Source organism: Bombina bombina, chromosome 1 (genome assembly GCF_027579735.1).
Source record: "Bombina bombina isolate aBomBom1 chromosome 1, aBomBom1.pri, whole genome shotgun sequence".
NCBI lineage: Eukaryota > Metazoa > Chordata > Amphibia > Anura > Bombinatoridae > Bombina > Bombina bombina.
The window spans coordinates 1,361,693,855-1,361,714,125 of record NC_069499.1 but is presented as its reverse complement, the minus strand read 5'-3'; the positions used below and the strand labels follow the sequence as shown (position 1 = coordinate 1,361,714,125).

Sequence of the window (20,271 nt, the reverse complement as noted above, 5' to 3'; positions counted from 1 at the left end):
GATTATTTCACCTGTGCTCCAGTCCAGATATCCTCAAAAGCTGGCCTGCTAGGGAGGCATGAGGACAGGTTTGAAAAAACAGTGCTATAGAATAACTTATCAGTCAAGCCTTAAAGGGACACTGAACCCATATTTGTTGTTTCATTAACCAGATAGAGCATGACATTTTAAGCAACTTTATAATTTACTCCTATTATCAATTTTTCTTTGTTGTCTTGCTATCTTTATTTTAAAAGCAGGAATGTAAATCTTAGCAGCCAGCCCATTTTAGATTCAGCACCATGGATAGCGCTTGCTTATTGGAGGATTACATTTATCCACCAATAAGCAAGCATAACCCAGGTTCTCAACCAAAAATGGGCTGGCTCCTATGCATCACATTCCTGCTTTTTAAATAAAGATAGCAAGAGAATGAAGAAAAATGTATAGTAGGAGTAAATTAGAAAGTTGCTTAAAATTGCATGCTCTATCCGAATCATGAAATAAAAAATTTGGGTTTAGTGTCCCTTTAACATTTTTAAAAAAATTAAACATCCTTTTTTACTCTAATTATTTTTCAATTGCCAAACACTACCCATAATTTGCCTTATTCGGAGGTGCCAATATGGGCTTTAGTTCACAGACTAGGTTAGCCATGGACATAAAGTTTGTATAAAGTGCATTTTTTTGCATTTGTTTTCTAATGAAAACCAATTAGGAACATATATGTAGCAGGGTTACCTTTACAATCAGAAGAGTGCATTTCAAATTCTAAGAATAATTAATTGCTCTATTTTCAGAGCTAATTACACAAAAGGGGGAAAATTAAGTATATTGAAAATTTGTTTCATTACTCATAACTAAATATTTTTTTATATGAATCTCAAGGGATTTACTGACCCTTTTAAAAAGGGATTTAATTTGCCTTACAGATACACAGTATACTATTTGATGACATACCTTTAAATGTTCCAACATGGTACGCTTCTGAGCAAACAGCAGAGGACAATCTGGGCACTTAAACACGCTGACTCTCTGATTCGCCAACTGCTGATCAAAGTGGGAATGGTCCAAGTGGGAGCAGAGTAGAGGCTTATGTGTAAAAACAGTGTCACACATGGCACATTTATAGATCATCCTGAGAAGAGGAAGAATATACTATGTATTCATAACAGAATTTGCCATCAGCTCAATATTACATAGCTGTATTATTATATACGTTTACCTCTGCATTACACATTCTGCTCTCATCTATACCATAATTAATGTTGCTCTTATAAAAACAAAATGTATGCTTACCTGATAAATTATTTTCTTTCCTGGCATGGAGAGTCCACGATTCCATTCATTACTGTTGGGAATTCACTTCCTGGCCACCAAGAGGAGGCAAAGACACTGCAGACAGAGCTTAAAGGGACATTAAACACTAAATAATTGCTAGATAGAATGATGCATTCAAAGAAAAGATTAGTCTGAGAATAAATTGTAGATGTATTTTTTAAGATTCATTAGCGATTTAAATAGTGACAAAATAAGTGTAAAGTTTCAGTGTCTATAAAACAATGGGAGCTGCCATGCTGTAACTTAGGTTACCTTCTCCGCTATGGTGAATTAGGGACAGTTATAAATAGGTCAGTATAGTGTGCAGCCAATGGCCGTGTGGAATATAACAGTGTTCTGCACTTCCATTTCTAACAGGAACTGAAAAGCTAACAAGTTAAAGTGAATGTCAACTTTCAAGAATGAGAGCCCGGTTTTTAAAAACAGGGGCCCTTTCATTCATGAAAGTTTACATTTCACCCATTTTGTTAAAATACCTTTCTTCTTGAAGACGGAGAAGTGGCTTCCCCCCCCAAGGGAATCATTGCCTAAAGCAACGCTGCGATGGGAGGAAGCCGGATTCGTCATTGCTGACGTATGAAGTGACGAGCGGCAGGAGGGGGAATCGCTTCTCCGGGTGTTTTTAAAAATCCGGGCACTCATTCTTGAAAGTTGACATTCACTTTAAGAATGGAATTACAGGAAAGGGGGACAAAATTAATAATTAAAGTATATTGCAGAGATTTTTTTTATACAATCTATCATTTTATATTACTATCTCAAAGTATTTAATGACCCTTTAAGTATCCTCCCACTACCCACAATTCTCCAGTCATTCAGCTGTGGAAATAAAGGACAAGTAGGAGAACACTAGGGGTATAAGGGTACCTGAAGATTAGAAAAATTAAATGCCGCCTTAAATATAAATCAGGTAAGCATAAATTTTGTTTTCTTTCCAATGGCATGGAGTCTCCACGATTCCATTCATTACTGTTGGGGAACCAATACCCAAGCCAGAGAGGACACAGAATGGACAAGGAGGAAGACCTAAAGGCAGGTGGACCTAAACTGAAGGCACCACCCCAAGAAGCACTTTTCTCCCAAAAGAAAAACATCAGCTGAGGCAAAAACATCAAACTTGTAAAATTTAGAAAAAGAATACAAAAAGTAGCAAGTAGCCGCCTTACAGATTTTTCCCTGGATGCTTATTCTGAAAAATCCAGGAAGAAGAACAGCACGGTTAGAGAGAGCCGTATGCCGCTCAGGAGGCTTCTGACTAGCTCCCTTGAAAGACAAACGAAAGATACTCCTCATGCAGTAGCTTCTTTACCCTTGTGCGCACACCACAGACAATGAAGAAGACCGCCAAGAACCCTTGGTAGCCTGGAGATAGAACTTGAAGACACGCACCACCTCCAGGTTAAGTAGAAGACGTTACGCCTTTCGGAAAGATTTGGACAGAAGGAAGGAACTATAATCTCTTGATTGATATTGCAGTCAGAGACCACCTTGGGATATTATGAAGAACACGCAGCAACAGCTGGATTCAAACTTGCAACTTTTGACATGTGGGGTAGCTCAGCGACCCACTAGGCTACACCGGCAATCACACTGTAAGGCAGATATTTCTGAAATTCTATGAGTAGAAGAAAAAAGACCAACAAAAAACAAACTTTCCAAGATAAAAGTTTAAAATCCTTAATTAAGGCTCCAAGGAAGGGACAACTGATTTAAAAAACAGGCCTGATTCTTACCAGGATCTGAATAAAAGATTTAACGTCTGGAAGAATAGCTAACTTCTTGTGTAGCAAAAACAAAAGAGCACCGATCAGTCCCTTTAAGAAACTTAAAAGACAACCCCCTTCTCCAAATCTTCTTGGAGAAACAAAAGAATGCAAGGAATTCTCGCCCAGAGCCAAGGGACACCCCGAGGCTTGCACCAGAAGAGATGAGTGCGCCAGACTTAAAGATACATCAGACGACACAGGTTTACAAACCTGGATCTGTGAGACAAAGACCCTTGATCTGAAAAACCACATTTAGACAGGGCTAAGCGTCCAATCTCCACACAGTCAGCCTCAGTAAATCTAATTAAAGAAGGAACAGATCCTGAAGTAGAGAGACCGCTCTCAGAGGCAGCCTCCACGGAGGGGAGGAAGAAAACTTAATCAGATCTGCAAACCAAGACCTGTGAGGTGAAGCTGGAGCAATTTGGATTATTGAGGCCCGCTCCTGTTTGATGCAGGCTATGACCCGAGGAAAAAGTACAAATGAAGGGAACAGATATGTCAGACTGAAGAGAGACAATTGTGGAATTTCGCCCACTGAAGGATGTACTACTAGACTTTCTTCAGAGTCAGGGAACTCCTAATCCTCCCTGACGGAAGATAAATCCACAGATGATAAATTATCCGATTGAAAACTCAGACAGAACGCAGATAATACCATGCTACTAGAGCATTGACAATAGCTCTCAATTCTAAAAGGGAAGGACGGATTACTCCGCCAAACCGGAGTTCCTTCATAAGAAATTCCAGACTGCTACCCAGCCTGAGAGACAGGTATCCGAAGACACAATTTCCCACAATGTTCTCAAAAAGCACCTGCCTTGGCCAGATTATCTCGACAGAGCCACAAAGAGATTCTCTTGTGTGGTTGTCTAGAACGATCCGAATGATTGCCGTTCCATAGTATTCATGGAGGCTACCATGAGGCCAAGTACTTCCATACACCGCGCCACTGAAAGACAGGCAGAGTATTGAAGAGAGAGACAGGCAGAGAGAAGCTTTAATTTTCTCAGATCCGTTAGAAAAAGTTATTTATGTATAACCAAGTCAATGATTGACCCTAAACAAAAACAAAACCCTGGTATTGGGAAACAGGGAACTCTTGTCCAGAGTGTAAAGAAGGGACAACAGAGAGTCTGTGCGAGATCTTGCCAATTAAAAGATTGAAAGTGTTCCTTGTAAATTGGAAAATAAAGATATGTGTCCTACAGGTGTGTAGAGGTAGTGAACTGACCCTCCTGGACCAAGTGAAAAAATGGATCTGATAGCCTTCATTCAGCAGCATAGAGCCCGTACCTACTGCCTTTTAAATAAATCCCAACCTTGAAGAGATTTATAACTGTCCCCAGACTCCATTATTAAAAAGAGAGAATTAACCCCAAAAGTGCTTGGGCCTTTTCACCTAGAAGGAAATAAGCATTTACCTTTGGAGCTTCAGTTGAAGGGCAGGTACAGCATCCCAGGTCTGACAGATACAGACAACATCTGACAGGGACCTGAAGAGAAGAGAAAAGAAAAGCAGAGTAACCAACCCTGGTTTTCATTATAGGGGTTGGTATAAATTGTTGGAGTAGAAGCAAGGACTACCCTGCCGACCTCCAACAGCTAATAGCGACCACAACTCTTACTCAAGAGGATTACATGGACACAGCATTACCCCAATACTTGCTTGCAGGGAAACTACCCATCAAAGGATTAAAACTTAATTTACTTCAGAGCACCATCTTCGCACACCACCTGGATTTACGCAGGCAAAGAATGTTACTGGGGGATTGTGCGTAGCAGGAGGATACTTAAGCTCTATCTGGGGAGTCTTTGCCTCCTTCTGGTGGCCAGGAAGTGAATTCCCAACAGTAATGAATGGAATCGTGGACTCTCCATGCCATGGGAAAGGAAGAGATGTTAGACAAGTCTTTTGTGTTTTGGCCCATACTACATAGAGAGGCCTTAAAGTGCATTCTATAGCTTTTCTTAAACTAAAACATTCAATAGTGGATTTAGACAATTTACAGCCTTTTGGAGAAAGCCTAGCTTATAGGGAGCTTGGCTTGAAACCTATTTTACAGACAGCAAGAGATGTGTAATGTACTTTTAGCTCATCTTTGTCAAAAAAAAAGAACAAAAAAAAAAGCAATGTCAAAACAAGTAAACCCATATGGATCTGAGGTTTTCCACTTACTTGATAAACAAAAACACATTGCAACAATATGAAAACCCAAAAACAATATGAAACCCAAAACAATATTTTGTGATTCAGACCGAGAATATCATTTAAAAAAATAGTTTTAAATGTACTTCTGTTATCAAATTTGCTTCATTTCAATGATATTCTGTGTTGAAGAGATACCTAGGTAGGCATCTGGTGCACTGCATGACAGGAGATAGTGCTCCTATCTAGTGCTCTTGGATATGGATAACATTCTTGCAAAACTGCTTCCATAGTTCCATATAGTGCTCCAGAAATGAGCTGGCTCCTAAGCTTATGTCCCTGCTTTTCAAGAAAAGATACCAAGAGAAAAATTGATAATAGAAGTAAATTAGAATGTTGTTTAAAATTGCATACTCTACCTGAATCATGAAAGAAAAATGTTGGGTTTCATATCCCTTTAATGTTTTCCACTCCCATGAAAATATTTCTGAGAGTATCAAATATTTTAGAGAGTTTAAAAATCCTTTTGAAATGAATCACTGTGTGATGATTTTGTGTTTCCACTTGTAGCAAAAAAAAAAAAGTTAAAAGGGCCATAATAGTCAAAACATTACATGCTCTAATTCTTCAGAGCAAGTAATTTTAAGACTATTGACCCTACACTACAGTGTGTTTAACCCCCGTAAGAGTTTTTCCACTAATGCGGCTAATTAGATCAGTGGATTTTTCCACTCAAGACCAGCAGTGCTCCACAGGTCCCGAGCAGTACTTCTACTGTGTGTTTAACCACTTTGGGTTTAGTGTAGGGTCAATAGTCTTAAAATTACATGCTCTAAAGAATTAGAGCATGCAATTTTTTTTGTGACTATTATGGCACTTTAATAAACCAGATATTTATCTTACTGCAGTACACAAAATTCCTTATTGCATAACTAGAACATATTTTTTAAACTTATGAATCCTGGTCACTTACTTCGCCTGTTGGCTGCTGAACCCTGGATGCTGTGTGTAAATGTGGGCATGAGCACTTGGCGCTGATTTAAATGCCATGGGGCAGAGAGGACATTTGTGAAAGACCTCGCAGTGGGAAGTTTGGATGTGAGACTTGATGGAGTTCACCCCTCCAAAAACAACAGCGCAACTCTGGCATCTGAGGAGAAATAAATAAATAAGCACTTCAGGAGATTCATACACAAGATATCAATTACACAAGACTAATAAGTTAGAACCTAAAAAGAAACTCTTTTAATACATTTTTTACTTATTTATTCCAAGTTTGTTAATATTTTGTCTGTATGAATATCAAATCATAACTTTAAAAGGATACCCTAGATGTCTTACACAGTCCTTGACAATATGTTTACGGCTCTACTATTTGACACAAAAAAAACTAAATTTATGCTTACCTGATAAATTTCTTTCTTTCTTGACACGAGTCCACGGATCATCATTAATTACTGTTGGGAATATCACTCTTGCCCAGCAGGAGGCGGCAAAGAGCACCACAGCAAAGCTGTTAAATATCTCCTCCTTTCCCTCCCACCCCAGTCATTCGACCGAAGTAAAGGAGAGAAAGGAAGAAACAAGGTGCAGAGGTGTCTGAAGTTTATAACATACTAACAACCCAGGGGTGAAACTACAGGGGGTGCAGAGGGCGCAGGTGCGACTGGGCCCCTGAGGGTGGGGGCCCAGCTTTTTTTTTTTTTTTTTTAATTTTTTAATAAAAAAACGTTAACCTACCACTGCCTGCACTGATATCATGTGAGTGTGACATGACTACAGGGGTTAGTGTTTCTGTTTTACCCATTGGTGTTTATGTGTGTGTGTATGTATGTATGTGACTGTGTGTGTATTTATGCATGTATGTATGTGTGTTTGTGGAACCAGCAAATTACAGACCTTGTTACTACAGCATGGGGGGGCAGGGGGTAAACAGTACCACTATATACAGTATGGGGGGTTGACTATGTCACTGACTACTGTGGTCACTTTATAAAGTACTGGGTGGGTAGGGTCAGGCCAGCCATCTCACTGGCAGATTACAGACTGTGTCACTAAATTACTATATACAGTACTGGGGGGTTAAATAGTGTCACTATATACAGTAATAGGGGGTCAGACCATCTCTCAGACTTTGGGCACAGGGTACCTCCTTTTGCAGACATGTAATCTGATTCACATTTTTTTTCTGTGTTAAATGTAAAAAAAAAAATGTATTAAATTCACCTTTTTTTGGAGGGGGGAGGGGCGGTGGGGGGCCCCTTCTTAGATTCTTGCACCTGGGCCCTGTGGTTTCTAGTTACATAGAAACATAGAATTTGACGGTAGATAAGAACCAAAAAGGCCCATCAAGTCTACCCATATTACATGTTACTTTTTCCTTAGGATAGCCTTATGCATGTCCCAGGCATTTTTAAATTCCTTTACAGTCTTTGTGTTTACCACCTCAAATGGAAGTTATTTCCATGAATCCACCACCCTTTCTGTAAAAAAAAATGCTTCCTCAAATTTCTCCTGAATCTACTACTCTCTAACTTTAGATTGTGACCCCTTGTTTTGGCATTTATTTTTTTGTGAAAAATGCTTTCAGCTTCTATTTTATTAAGTCCCTTCATATATTTGAAGGTTTTTATCATGTCACCTCTTTCCCTTCTATCATCTAAACTATACATATTTAGATCATAGAGTCTTTCTTTGTACGTTTTATATTTTAGACCATGTACCATTTTAGTAGCCCTCCTTTGGACAGCTTCTAGTTTATTAATATCTTTCTGAAGATATGGTCTCCAGAACTGTACACAGTATTCCAGATTTGGTCTAACTAATGATCTGTAAAGTGGCATAAGAACCTTCCTATTTCTGCTACTAAAACCTCTTCCAATGCAACGAAGCATTTGACTGGACTTGCTGGCTGCTCTGTGGCATTGTGTACCAAATTTTAAATCATCTGAAATAATAATTCCCAAATCGCTTTCTTCTTTACAGTCAGTAATGTACCATTGAGACTATAACTGGCCTTTGGGTTTTTGGATCCTATATGCATAATTTTGCTCTTGGTAATATTAAATTTCAGATCCCATTTATTTGACAAGTCCTCTAGTTTATTAATATCACAGTTCATTTGATCAACTCCTCCTGGAACATCTACCCTGTTACAAATTTTTGTATCATCAGCAAACAAGCAAACCTTCCCCTTAAGCCCACTTCCAATATCACTTATGAACATGTTAAACAAAACAGGCCCAAGAACTGACCCTTGGGGAACACCACTAGTAACTGATGAATCATTTGAATGTACTGCATTAATTGAAACCCTCTGTCATCTATGTTTAAGCCAGCATTCTACCCACTTAACAATCTTAGCATCTATTCCAAGGCAATACATTTTGTGAATAAGTTTGTTGTGTGGGACAGTGTCAAATGCTTTGCTAAAGTCTAGATATGCAACATCTACGGCTCCTCCCTGGTCTATTATTTTAGTTACATGGTCAAAGAAATCAATTAGATTAGTCAGGCATGATCTTCCAGCAGTGAAACCATGCTGTCCTTACGCCTCTGTAACAACCTGTCTAAATAACAGGGAGGGCCGTGGACTCATCGTGTCAAGAAGGAAATACATTTATCAGGTACGCATATATTTTGTTTTCTTTCTACAAAACCTGTCTAAATAACAGGGGGGCCGTGGACTCATCGTGTCAAGGAGGAAATAAATTTATCAGGTAAGCATAAATTTTGTTTTCTTTCTAATGACACGATGAGTCCATGGATCATCATTAATTACTGTTGGGAGTAGAGTACACAGATGATAAGGGAGGGACAAGACAGGAAACCTAAACGGAAGGCACCACTGCTTGAAAAACCTTTCTCCCAAAAGAGGCCTCAGCCGAGGCAAGAGAGTCAAATTTATAGACGTTTTAAAAAGTGTGAAGAGAGGACCAGGTTGCAGGTTTGCAAATCTGTTCCATAAAGGCTTCATTTTGAATGCCCCGGAAGAGGGAACAACCCTTGCAGAAAGAGCCGTTACTTCCTCGGGAGGCTGCTGTCCAGCAGTTTCATAGGCAAAGCAAATGATACTCTTCAGCCACAAAGTAAAAGAAGGAGCCGTAGCTTTCTGTCTCTTACATTAGACAGATGAAAATCTTTAGTCGCCTGTAAAAAGAATCATAGTGCACAAACCACGTCCAGATTGTATAGAAGCCGTTCCTCATGAAAAGAAGGATTAGGACACAAGGAAGGAACAACAATCTCCTGATTAATGTTCCGGTCTGAAACTACTTTAGGGAGAAACCCTAATTTAGCATGGAAACCCACCTTATCCGAATGAAAAATAAGGTAAGGAGACTCATACTGTAAAGCCGAGAGCTCTGACACTCTACGAGCAGAGGAAATATCAACAACAAGGAACAAACCTTTCCAAGATAACAACTTAATATCTAAGGAATGCAGAGGCTCAAACGGAGCCCCTTTCTAGAACCTTAAGAACTTAATTAAGACTCAAAGGAGGAGTAACTGATTTGAACACAGGCCTGATCCTGACAAAGGCCTGACCAAACGATTGTACGTCTGGGAGGTCCGCCAGACGTTTATGTAACAAAATAGACAAGGCAGTTATTCGACCCTTTAGGGAACTTGCCGATAATCCCTTTCCCAAACCTTCTTGGAGAAAGGACATAATTCTAGGAATCCGAACTCTACTCGAAGAGTAGCCCTTGGATTCAGACCAGTATAAATATTTATGCCATATCTTATGGTAAATTTTCCTAGTCACAGGTTTACGAGCCTGAATCATGGTCTCAATGACCGATTCCAAAAAGCCACGCTTGGATAAAATAAAGCGTTCATCTACAAGTAGTCAGCTTCAGAGAAACTAGATTTGGATAAAAGAAGGGTCCTTGAAGTAGAAGGTCCTTCCTCAACGGAAGTCTCCAAGGTGGAAGAGGTGACATGTCCAACAGGAGTGCATACCAAATACGCCGGTGAAATGAGGATCACCGATGCTAAATTCGAGTCAAGACTCGAGGAAGAAAAGCAAACGGAGGAAATAAGTATGCAAGGCTGAATTCCAAGGTACCGCCAGAGCGTCTATCTGTATAGCCTGAGGGTTCCTTGACCTCGACCCGTACCTCGGAAGCTTGGCATTCTGTCGAGAAGCCATGAGATCCAATTCCAACTGACCCCATTTGAGAATCAGGCTGGAAAAACACTTCCAGATGGAGTTCCTACTCCCCCGGGTAAAAGGTCTGCCTGCTTACGCAGTACGCCTACCAGATATCAACTTCCGGAATGTGGATCGCCGACAGACAGCAATTGTGGGTCTCCGCCCACTGAGCGATCTTGGCTGCCTCTGTCATGACCAAGGAACTCCGAGTTCCTCCCTGACGGTTGAAGTAAGCCATTGAGGTTATATTGCCCGACTGTAACCTGATGAACCAGGCCAAAGCTAACTGAGGCCAGGCCAGGAGAGGATTGAAGATTGCTTTCAATTCCAGAATGTTTATGGGTAGAACAGACTCCGAGTCCATGTTCCCTGCTCTCAGAGAGCCCCAAACTGCTCCCCAGCCCAAAAGGCTGGCATCTGTTGTCACAATCACACAGGAAGAACTGCAAAAGCAGGTTCCCTGGGAGAGAAGATCCTGAGACAAACACCAAAGTAGAGAATCAATTGTCTCCTGCTCCGGCAGTAACCGCAGAGACAGATCTGCATAATCTCGGTTCCACTACCTGAGTATGATTAACTGCCGAGGTCTGAGGTGGAAACGGGTGAATGGGATGATGTCCATTGCCGCTATCATCAGCCCAATTACCTCCATGCACTGAGCCACTGATGGCCGAGGAGAGGACTGAAGTGCTAGGCAAGAATCGAAAATCTTTGATTTCCTGACTACTGTCAGACTTCATTGATGAGGAGACTAATATAGTTCTCCAAGAAAATTACCCTTGTAGTTGGAAATAAGGAACTCTTTTCCAAATTCACATTCCATCCGTGAGACCTCAGGAAAGATCACCACATTTCCGTGTGTGATCTTGCTTATAGAAAGGAAGGCGCCTGAACCAGAATGTCGTCCAGATAAGGTGCCACTGCAATGCCCCGCAATTGGAGCACCACCAGCAGGTATCCCAGAACCATCGAGAAAATTCTGGGAGCTGTGGCAAGGCCGAAGAAAGAGCCACGAACTGGAAGTATTTGTCTAGAAAAGCAAACCTTAGAAACTTGTGATGGTCCTTGTGGATGGGAACATGCAAGTATGCGACCTTCAAATCCACCATGGTCATAATTGACCCTCTTGGACCAAAGGAAGAATGGAACGAATAAGGAAGGAAGAAGGAAGTCTGCTCCCCACAAGATCCGGTCCCGGATCGGGGGCAGGCCCTTCATGCAGTCTTTGACTCAACAGCAGGCTTGCTTTCCCTTGTTCCAAGACTGATTGGATCTCCAGGAAGGCTTGGACTGCTCCTGCTTGTAGGAGGAAGTGGAGGGGTTTTCCTTGAAATTTCGAAAGGAACAAAAACTACTCTGACGTCCTTTTCGTTTATTTCTCTTACCCTGAGGGAGGAAATGTCCCATACCTTCCTAAATATCAGAAATGATCTCCGACAAACCAGGCCCAAACAAGGTCTTTCCCTTGTAAGGAATCGCCAAAGTTTAAACTTAGATGACACATCCGCAGACCCAGATTTTAACCAGAAAGCTCTGCGAGTCAATATGGCAAGCCTGAAATCTTAGCTCCCAGCTTGATAACCTGAAGGGAATCATCTGTAATAAAGGAGTTGGCCAACTTAAGGGCCTTTATCCTATCCTGGATTTCTTCGAGGGAAGTGTCTGTCCGAATGGAATCAGACAACGTATCAAACCAGTATGCTGCCGCACTAGTGACAGTAGCAATACAAACCGCAGGAGGCAATTGTAACCCATGAGCAACCCCTTTAACTTCTTATCCATAGGATCCTTAAAGGAACAACTATCCTCTATGGGAATAGTAGTTTTCTTGGCTAGCGTGGAAATTGCCCCTTTGGGTACCGTCTGCCAAGACTCCTTGATAGAGTCTGCTATAAGAAACATCTTATAATAATAGGGATGGAGAAAAAGGGATAACAAGGCTCTCCCATTCCTTAGCAATAATCTCTGTAGCCCTATCTGGTACAGGAATACTCACGCCAGGGAGGGCACATCAAGATACTTTTTTTAGGATTGACTACGACAGTAGTATCAGAGTCGTCCAGGGTAGCTAAAACGGAGGTGCTCTAGCTTAAATCTGAAGGATAACACTTCAGCATCAGAGGAAGGAATTACACTGTCTGGATCTGAGATCTTACCCTCAGGTGATACCGAAATATCCTCTTTTTCAAACTTATGAGAGGGAAAGTTCGGAATAGATACAGTTGAGACAGAAACCATACACACTGACTTTTTAACATTTCCTCTTGCGCTCTCCCTTTAGCAAGGGAATTGGGAGGAAAAGCATTGCACTGGATTACTATAATAAAATAATTTTGGGACACCCGAGGAGAAAAACTGCGGCATATTTTGAACATTGTCAAAAAAAAACCATAAACAATATTGGCTCAAGAAAACTTAAATTTTGTGTTCCTCAACACATGAGGAACAGACAAGGACTGGCGGACTATATAATAATTTAAACAAAAAATATATCTGTAATCTATAACAGAGTCTTGATTCTTAACAGAAATAAGACATAAAATTTTACTAAAATGTTATACAGAAAACAATGTTACTGTTGCTTTAAACTTTAAAAAGTAACTGCTTTATTTTTGATGAACTGCAAAAGACAGAGCGGTTTTATTTTTTTTACTGAAAACACGTAATAGCTTTATTTTTCACTGCAAAATAAAAATACAATACACATCAAACAGCTTCTACACCTCAGCTTTAGCTGCTGAGTTTGTCAACCTTGTCGGATTACCGGAAATAATGCATATGGAAACCGGAACCGAAAATAGAGCTGTTGAAAATAATGTTAAACTATATTGATTATGTTTTAACTAAAAAACTGCAAGTAGCCAGATTTCTCTCATTCATATTACCATAACTTGAGAGAAAATATGTGCGCAACAGATAATCCTACCCCCACACAAGCCCCGCCCTTCGTGAGCGTGTCCAAATTAACGTGTCAGTTGACATTTTATGTGAAGCTCTGTAATACATAACTAACAGAGTATCACCAACATTAAGCCTATTCTCCTCAAGTCCCCAGTGTCTGCAAATGCTGCCCTATATAATCCCTTTAAAGGGACACTGAACCCAAATTTTTTCTTTCATGATTCAGATAGAGCATGCAAATTTAAGCAACTTTCTAATTTACTCCTATTATCAATTTTTCTTCGTTCTCTTGCTTTCTTTATTTGAAAAAGAAGGAATCTAAGCTATTTTTTTGGTTCAGGACCATGGAAAGCACTTGTTTATTGGTGGGTGAATTTATCCACCAATCAGCAAGAACAACACAGTGTATTCACCAAAAATGGGCCGGCATCTAAACTTACATTCTTGCATTAAAAGAGTCCCTGCAATAGTCCATTTATAGAATGCATGGGGGAGAGGTGGGGAGCAATGAACTTATTATGGCATAGTTTGAACCAGGTCAATTGGCATCCCTTTACTAGGTCATTAGCGTTATGTATTTTGTTCTGTTGGTGAGGGGGGAGCAGGATAAGATCTGTCAATCCAACATAAGCCGGCAATGAGGCCTGTTCCAGTTCCTTCCATCTACTGGGTGGGAGGTCAGGTCCCCATGCAGTTGCATGGGATATAATTGCAGCCTCATAGTATAATTTTACGCTTGGGAGTCCTATTCCTCCTATCTCTATTGGGGATTAAAGGATACGGGCAGCTACTCAGGGTCTTTTGTTTTCCAGGTATAAGAATTAAATATTGCCTGGAATTTGTGAATCAAGGTTGCTGGGATCAGAATCGGAATGCGCCTAAATAGATATGTAAGTTTGGGAAGGATCATCATCTTAAGGGCAGCTACTCTACCCATCCAAGTTATCACATATGGATTTTATGTGGGAAAGGTAAACTCCAAAGTGCCCCCCCCTACAGACCATTTAAAGGAGTACATGCTTTAAATCTCTCTCTGATCGTCTGGTAGGAGATTAATAGAGTATGCCTCAGTCTTTTCCACATTTACTTTGTAGTAAGAGATTTCTCCAAAAAGTTCCAATAGCGACATTAATGGGGGAAGTGATGTTAGGGGATCTGTGAGAAAGATAGTGAGATCATCAGCGAATAGTGCCAATTTCTGCTCCGTATAATGTAGCTGGAGACCTTGGATGTCTGTATTTTTCCTAATTGCTATTCCCAGTGGCTCAATCACCAAGGCAAACAGAAGTGGGAAAAGAGGACATCCCTGCCTCGTTTCATTTTTGATTGGGACTCTGGGGGAGCAGAATCCTATTCCTCTGACTACCGCAGATGGAGCCATATATAAAGCTTCAGTATCTATACAGAAGAAGTCCGGAATACCAAACTCTGTAAGAGTCTGAAACAGGTACTCCCACCTCACCCTATCAAACACTTTCTCAGCATCAAGTGAGAAGGTGAGTAAGGAAGGCCCATGTCAACCACTTCAGTGAATATATTTAACTGGCGGGTATTGTCAGATCCCTGTCTGAGCCCACTTGGTCTAAATGAATAATCATCGGCAAGTGTTTTCCCAATCTAGTCGCTTCTGGTATGAAGTGCCCCCTATCAGCTACATTAGTGAAAAATTTAAGTAAGAGTGGGGATAGAGTTGATACTAGACTTTGGTAAAAGGTAACTGTATAACCATCCGGTCCCGAGGTCTTATGGGGCGTAAGATTTGCTATTGCTGTTTTGATTTCTTCTAATGTGAATGGATCTTTTAATTTATCTCTAGCTTCGGTGGACAGAGTTGGCAAGTGAAGCCCCTCAAGGAATTTCTGGATAATGCAATGATTAACACTTTGGGGTTTTAACTACATCTCCCAGGCTGTACAGGGAGGTGTAGTACTCCACAAATGCCTCACCGATTTCTTTTAGTGAGAGGACCTTGCCTCTAGGTGTTTTAATTAATGCAATTCTTTGTTGTTGCGTACGCTTACATTGTTTATTTGCAAGTAACCTATGTGCTCTATTACCCTTGTAATAGTATGTCTGCTTAAGCTTAGGGAGGTTCTCTTGTACTCTCAGGGTTTCTCGTCTAGTGATTTCCTCTCTGATGCACCCTATCTAATGAGCTATCAGAGGTCTGGGTTCCATCTTATTCGCCATCTCACGTCGGCGGAGATCTCCATAGAGTTTAGCTAAGGAGTGCCTCATTGTTTTACGGGATTTTGCTATTTTTTTTAAGGAAGTACCCTCTAAGATAAGCCTTAAGGGCAGCCCAGACCATATCTAAGCTTGTGTTCCCTACATCTTTGTGTTCTATAAACTCTTGTATGGTCTCTATTTGTTCGGAAATTTCAGTTTCTGACAGACACTGCTCAGGTAGCTTTCAGGACGGTCGGGACGCGGATGACTGTAGTAAGGAAAGGTCAGAGTAGACCATGTCATGATCCGACCAGGTGTATATTTTAATGTTGGAGCTACTAAAGCTGTCCAGTGGCCATGGGTCACACAGTAGATAGTCAATTCACAAGTAGGAGTTATGCGCCTTGGAGTAGTGTGTGTAATTTCTTTCTGAGGGGGACAGACATCTCCAAACATCATATAAATTATGTTGGTATATAAGTTTACGGAAGGCATTAGAGGTCGAGGATACATTTCTATCAGTCTGTGGTGTTGAGGAATATTGTTTGTCAAGTGTTGCATCCCATACTAAGTTAAAATCTCCCCCAATTAATAAATTACCCCTTTTTAAGTTGGTCAATGCGTCCAAGGAGCTTACGTTAGAAGGGTAGTTGTTGGGTGTTAGTAGTGTAAACAGAAACTAGAGTGAACAGAACATCATTCCGCATGCAGACAACTATGAGAAAGCAGCCCTCCTCATCTTTTTCAATATATTCTAGGTTGTTTTTTTTTTACATCGCTACTAATCAGGATGGCCACCCCTCTTTTCTTTACCTCAGAATTTGAGGCTCTCTCACAGACAGGATCAGAGGCGTAACTAGAAACCACAGGGCCCAGGTGCAAGAATCTAAGAAGGGCCCCCCCCCAAAAAGTGAATTTGATACATTTTTTTTACATTTAACACAGAAAAAAATGTGAATCAGATTACATGTCTACAAAAGGAGGTACCCTGTGCCCACAGTCTGTGAGATGGTCTGACCCCCCATTACTGTATATAGTGACACTATTTAACCCATCAGTACTGTATATAGTGAGTCAGTGACACAGTATGTAATCTGCCGGTGAGATGGCTGGCCTGACCCTACCCGCCCCAGTACTTTATAAAGTGACCACAGTAGTCTGTGACATGGTCCAGCCCCCCCGTACTGTATATAGTGGAACTGTAAAGACTGACACTGTTTACCGCCCCCCCCCCCCAATGCTGTAGTAACAAGGTGTGTAATTTGCTGGTTCCACAATCATACACATACATGCATAAATACACACACACACAGTCACATACATACACACACATAAACACCAATGGGTAAAACAGAAACATTAACCCCTGTAGTCAGAGACACTAGTGAAGCATCATGTCACACTCACATGATATCAGTGCAGGCAGTGGCAGGTCAACGTTTTTTAGTGTAAAAAAAATGTATTTATTTTTTTGAAGCTGCGCCCTCTGCACCCCCTGGACAGGATAGTATGGGGAATTCTGGAAGAACCGGGAACCCCCGTCCAATGTGTCTCCTGGAGAAATATCAATTGTATCTTGTGGGTCTTGTGGGCGCAACAGAAGGCTGTGTTTTGTGGGGGAATTTAATCCTTGAGTATTAAGAGTGGCTACATTGATCAGGGCCATATAATCGGTTAAGTGGTAAAGGGGAGGGAAAAGTACTCAATAATGGCAACTCGAGAGTGGCTCGTGCTTTGTCAGAGTCGTGCAAAGAACCCCTTGATATGGAGATCGTAGGAGTCTTAAAGGCTGAATAAAAGTGATTAATTCACACTAGCATAATGAGTGTTCTCACAAGGCTTCACCTTGGAGAGCACAACTAAATATGTGGGTGGCTACAGTCGTAAGCAAAAGTTTAGCCAACCCTGGCAAATTTCCATGATTTTGATCAATCAAATAACTGAAGGACACAGTAATATTTCAGTAGTGAAACGATGTTCATTGGATTAACAGAAAATGTGCAATATGCATCAAAACAAAATTAGACAGTTGTATCAATTTGGGCACCCCAACAGAAATATTGCATCAATATTTAGTAGAGCCTCTTTTAGCAGAAATAACAGCCTCTAGACACTTCCTATAGCCTGTAATGAGTGTCTGGATTCTGGATGAAGGTATTTTGGACCATTCCTCCTTGCAAAACATCTCCAGTTCAGTTAGGTTTGATGGTTGCCGAGCATGGACAGCCCGCTTCAAATCACCCCACAGATTTTCAATGATATTCAGGTCTGGGGACTGGGATGGCCATTCCAGAACATTATACTTGTTCCTCTGCATAAATGCCAGAGTAGATTTTGAGCAGTGTTTTGGGTCGTTGTCTTGTTGAAATATACAGCCCCGGCGTAACTTGAACTTTGTGACTGATTCCTCAACATTATTCTCACGTATCTGCTGATATTGAGTGGAATCCATGCGACTCTCAACTTTAACAAGATTCCCAGTACCGGCACTGGCCACACAGCCCCACAGCATGATGGAACATCCACCAAATTTTACTGTGGGTAGCAAGTCTTGGAATGCTGTGTTCTTTTGCTGCCATGCATAACGACCCTTGTTATGACCAAATAACTCAATCTTTGTTTCATCAGTCCACAGCGCCTTCTTCCAAAATGAATCTGGGTTGTCCAAATGTGCGTTTACATACCTCAAGCGACTGTTTGTGGCGTAGCATCACTCTCCCATACAGCTTCTTCTTGTGCAAAGTGCACTGAATTGTTGAACGATGCACAGTGAAACCATCTGCAGCAAGATGATGTTGTAGGTCTTTGGAGGTGGTCTGTGGGCTGTTTTTGACCGTTCTCACCTTCCTTTGCCTTTCCGATATTTTACTTGGCCTGCCACTTCTGGCCTTAACAAGAACTGTGCCTGTGGTCTTCCATTTCCTCACTATGTTCCTCACAGTGGACACTGACAGCTTAAATCTCTGCGATAGCTTTTTGTAGCCTTCCCCTAAACCATAATGTTGAACAATCTTTGTTTTCAGGTCATTTGAGAGTTGTTTTGAGGCCCCCATGTTGCAACTCTTCAGAGGAGAGTCAAAGAGAACAACAACTTGCAATTGGCCACCTTAAATACCTTTTCTCATGATTGGATGCACCCGTCTATGAAGTTCAAGGCTTAATGGGCTCACCAAACCAATTGTGTATTCCAATTGATCAGTGCTAGGTAGTTACTGGTATTCAAATCAACAAAATGACAAGGGTGCCCAAATTTATGCACCTGTCTAATTTCGTTTTGATGCATATTGCACATGTTCTGTTAATCCAATAAACCTCATTTCACTACTAAAATATTATTGTGTCCTTCAGTTATTTGATAGATCAAAATGAAATTGCTGATCCAAACACCCAATTATTTATAAATGAAAATCATGGAAATTGTCAGGGGTGCCTAAACTTTTGCATAGGACTGTAAATGTGGCCTTCCCACCCGCCAATCATATAAGGTAAGAATGTAGCATACTTTAACCTAGTAACAGTTAGACTAAGCCCCACTAACTGACCCCAGAGCCCAAAACCCCCCAAGCTAGTATTAGCTGAAATTCAGCTCACAGATGACTAGGACTACTGAATGAAGGGTGGCATAAGCCTGGGAGCCAGGGAGCAAAGCAAAGCCATGTATTTAATAATAAACAAACAACAGACAAAAATATCAAATAAGAAAAGATACAATATCCCTTAGAAATTTAACAAGTTAACCTGATAGGAACTGTGATAATGTGCAGGTATGTTTGATGTTTGTATGTTCAAAATGTTTGATTGTGACCCCCCTCCTCCATCTCCCCATCCTCTCAGCAGCTGATTGGGGAGCTCAGGTTATACTAGGGTCTAAGCTACCCTCAACGGGTCATAAGGTATGGAGAGGGCAAATCCAACCAACTCTTGGGTTTTATTTTAATATAGGGGGGGGGGGCTATCTGGGTACCGCACCTAACAAAGAACAATTGTTAAGAGACAATCTACAATTTAATATTACAATCAGACAGGAGCAATGGTAAACATTTGGCAGGTAGAGAACAAGGTATTTAGATTGTTACATCGGGTGTTCTACAGTTTTTATTATTCTCACCCGCCTTCATCCATGTCTAGGATATCCTCATGAGTTCACTACGGGTAAGTCTATCTTCTGTAGGGAAACAGAATTTGAGTGTTGATAGGGTCTCTACTTTTTTCTGGGCAGGGTTAGGGCCCAGGGGTCCAAGTAGTCTCTTTGCGTTTGAAGTAGATCTTTTCGGCAAGGGTCGCCACTCCGATGCTGATGTTCGCAGATCGCAGGCTCTGTTAAAGCTTGTGGGGGCGCTATCAGAATCTGCTGGTAGGTAATCCCATCTCTGCAATAGTTCCCTTGCTTGTTGTGGTGTGGAGGGGACATAGACATATTGCTGTCCTTCTCTTGTGATAAAAAGCCTCACTGGAAACCCCTATCTATATTTAAGACCTTTGTCCCTCAGCAGTTTAGTGTAGGGCTGATAGTGGCTACGAAGTTGGAAGCGTGTGAGGTGAGAGGTCTGGATATATTTGAAGCTCTGCAAATTTGTCCGGAAAGACCTTATCTTTAGCCAAGGCTCTGAATAATTTTTCACAGTAGGTATAGTAGTAAAGTCAGGCAATTACATCTCTTGGTTTCTCTGTATCAGCGGATCTTGGCCTCAATGCCCGGTCAACTCTATCAGGGCCTCTTTGCCTAGGGTAGGGCCCAGAATAGATGTGAAGAGGTCATGCAAGTAACTCTCGATCTTGAGGTAACACTTTCTGGGACACCTTTTATA

The 20,271-nt window shown here is 41.1% G+C and overlaps 1 protein-coding gene across 2 annotated transcripts in view; it reads right to left on the bottom strand.

Moving 5' to 3' along the window:
* Positions 1-20,271, bottom strand: part of ZNF687 (zinc finger protein 687) — a 170,312-nt gene that overhangs the window by 46,834 nt on the left and 103,207 nt on the right. For both annotated transcript variants that reach the window (XM_053703779.1, XM_053703788.1), the window contains exons 4-5: positions 6,209-6,385; positions 940-1,117 (exon numbers count right to left, since the gene is read on the bottom strand). In XM_053703779.1, coding sequence (XP_053559754.1) covers positions 940-1,117; positions 6,209-6,385 — 355 coding nt within the window. The remainder of the gene's footprint in view (positions 1-939; positions 1,118-6,208; positions 6,386-20,271) is intronic.